General features: G+C 60.4%; 1 protein-coding gene across 1 annotated transcript; it reads left to right on the top strand.

Annotated features, from left to right (window-relative positions):
- Nucleotides 1-784: 784 nt before the first annotated feature.
- Nucleotides 785-2,062, top strand: SSTR3 (somatostatin receptor 3). The gene has a single exon (XM_016223315.2). It carries the CDS (start codon nt 785-787, stop codon nt 2,060-2,062), a length of 1,278 nt encoding a protein of 425 aa, XP_016078801.2.
- The last annotated feature ends 503 nt before the right edge of the window (nt 2,063-2,565 follow it).

The raw sequence follows: 2,565 nt of genomic DNA, 5'->3' as shown, positions 1-2,565 counted from the left end.
AGCCTGTAGGAATGGGTGATCCACCTGGGGCTCTGCTGGCTGGACTATCATAAGCAGAAAGGGCAAGTGGTGTTTTATGAAACACTATGACTTCATTGGGTTGCTAAGTAAAATGCACTAGCATGAAAAATATTTGAAAAGCACCCAGCCAGTGTGGCTCAGAGGTTGAACATAGACCTACGATCCAGGAGATTTTGGTTTGATTCCCGGTCAGGGCACATGCCTGGGTTTAGGCTCAGTCCCGGGCGGGCGTGCAGGAGGCAGCCGATCCATGACTCTCTCATCATTGGTGTTTCTATCTCTCTCCCCCTCTCCTTTCCTCTCTCTGAAATCAATAAAGACATATTTTAAAAGAGAAAAAAAAAAAAAAGATATTCGAAAAGCAGTGGTGTAAAGGAAAGGGCCTATGTTGTCTGATTGAATGATCTATTTTTCCTTTATTGGGCATTTGTGTAGCACTCACCCTGGGCACAGGCAAAGGGACACAGACCAGCGCTGGTCCCTGCACTTTGGAGTCAGGCAAGCCCGCGTTCCTCACCACACCTTAACTACGGTGATACAGGGTGGTCACTCTACCTCTCTGAGACTCAGTTTCCTCATCTGAGAAGTGGGGATGCCTTGCTGGCCTGTGCAGTGAATGAGCTAGTGCATGTCAAACTCTGGCCAAGCACAAGTTCAGCGTGATGAGGGAGGGGCGGCCGAGAGAAAGCCATGCTCTGCCATGACCTGGCTGTGTCCCCCTCCTGCAGGCCAGTAGCTGACCGCTGACCGCCTCCCCTCAGTCATGAACACCCTCGGCTATCCCTCATCGGCGCCCACGCCCTCGGAACCCGGGAACACCTCCTCGGCCTGGCTGCTGGATGCCACTGTGGGAAACGTGTCGGCAGCCCCGAGCGCAGCCGGGCTGGCCGTCAGCGGCGTGCTAATCCCGCTGGTCTACCTGGTGGTGTGCGTGGTGGGCCTGCTGGGCAACTCACTGGTGATCTACGTGGTCCTGCGGCACACGGCCAGCCCGTCGGTTACCAACGTCTACATCCTGAACCTGGCGCTGGCCGATGAGCTCTTCATGTTGGGGCTGCCCTTCCTGGCCGCCCAGAACGCCCTGTCCTACTGGCCCTTCGGCTCCCTCATGTGCCGCCTGGTCATGGCCGTGGACGGCATCAACCAGTTCACCAGCATCTTCTGCCTCACGGTCATGAGCGTGGACCGCTACCTGGCCGTGGTGCATCCCACGCGCTCGGCCCGCTGGCGCACCGCCGCCGTGGCCCGCACCGTCAGCGCGGCCGTCTGGGTGGCCTCGGCCGTGGTGGTGCTGCCCGTGGTGGTCTTCTCGGGTGTGCCGCGGGGCATGAGCACCTGCCACATGCAGTGGCCCGAGCCAGCGGCGGCCTGGCGAGCGGGCTTCATCATCTACACCGCCGCGCTGGGTTTCTTTGGGCCGCTTCTGGTCATCTGCCTCTGCTACCTGCTCATAGTGGTCAAGATGCGCTCAGCAGGGCGGCGGGTGTGGGCACCCTCGTGCCAGCGTCGACGGCGCTCCGAGCGCAGAGTCACCCGCATGGTGGTGGCCGTGGTGGCACTCTTTGTCCTCTGCTGGATGCCCTTCTACGTGCTCAATATCATCAACGTGGTGTGCCCGCTGCCCGAGGAGCCCGCCTTCTTCGGCCTCTATTTCCTGGTGGTGGCGCTGCCCTATGCCAACAGCTGCGCCAACCCCATCCTGTATGGCTTCCTCTCCTACCGCTTCAAGCAGGGCTTCCGCAGGGTCCTGCTCCGGCCTTCCCGCCGCGTGCGAAGCCAGGAGCCCCCGGCCGGGCCTCTGGAGAAGACAGAGGAGGAGGAGGGAGAGGAGGAAGGGGATGGCGAGGAGGGTGGGAAGGAGGGGGCGGGGCAGCAGGGGGGCGAGAAGGAGGCGAATGGCCGGGTCAGCCAGATCACATGGCCTGGCACCAGCAGGCAGGAGAGGCCGCCCAGCCATGTGGCTGGCAAGGAGCAGCAGTTCCTACCCCAAGAGCCCTCAGCTGGGGCGAAGTCGGACACGCTGCACATGAGCTCTCTGTAGGGGCCTGTGGAGGGCCAGGGTGGCCCGAGGACAGAGCAGAGGCTGTGAGTGTGCCTAGGGCATGCCACCCAAGGTGCCAGGAGGCCCATGATGGGATGTTCAGATCCCACTGCTGCTGAAATTTGCTGTGTGACCTCGGATAGGCCACTTCCCCTCTCTGGGCCTCATGTTCTCTCTGACTCAGGGATGGGAGTAATCGGTCTAGACAAGCTTTGTAGGATGAAAGACTAGAGGGACATTACCGCTGGGCTGACCCTCCTGAGTGGGGCCCAGGTGAAGGGGACAGGTGCAGACTGACCATCCCCTTCAGAGACAGAGCATCCTGGTGGATTGGCCTGGATCTTGGTTCTGAGGGATAAACCAAGGCCTGGGTTTCCTGGGCTTAGAGTCAGGTTCATAGGACAGGGCCTGGGGCCCAGGTTCACAGGGAGCCAGACCAGGGCCCCACATAGAAGAAAGTTTTACTCCCTGGGGGAGGGCGGTGAAACTGCTCAGGCCCACAT

Source organism: Miniopterus natalensis, chromosome 2 (genome assembly GCF_054644295.1).
Source record: "Miniopterus natalensis isolate mMinNat1 chromosome 2, mMinNat1.hap1, whole genome shotgun sequence".
Lineage (NCBI taxonomy): Eukaryota > Metazoa > Chordata > Mammalia > Chiroptera > Miniopteridae > Miniopterus > Miniopterus natalensis.
This window is presented reverse-complemented; position numbering and strand designations above follow the sequence as displayed.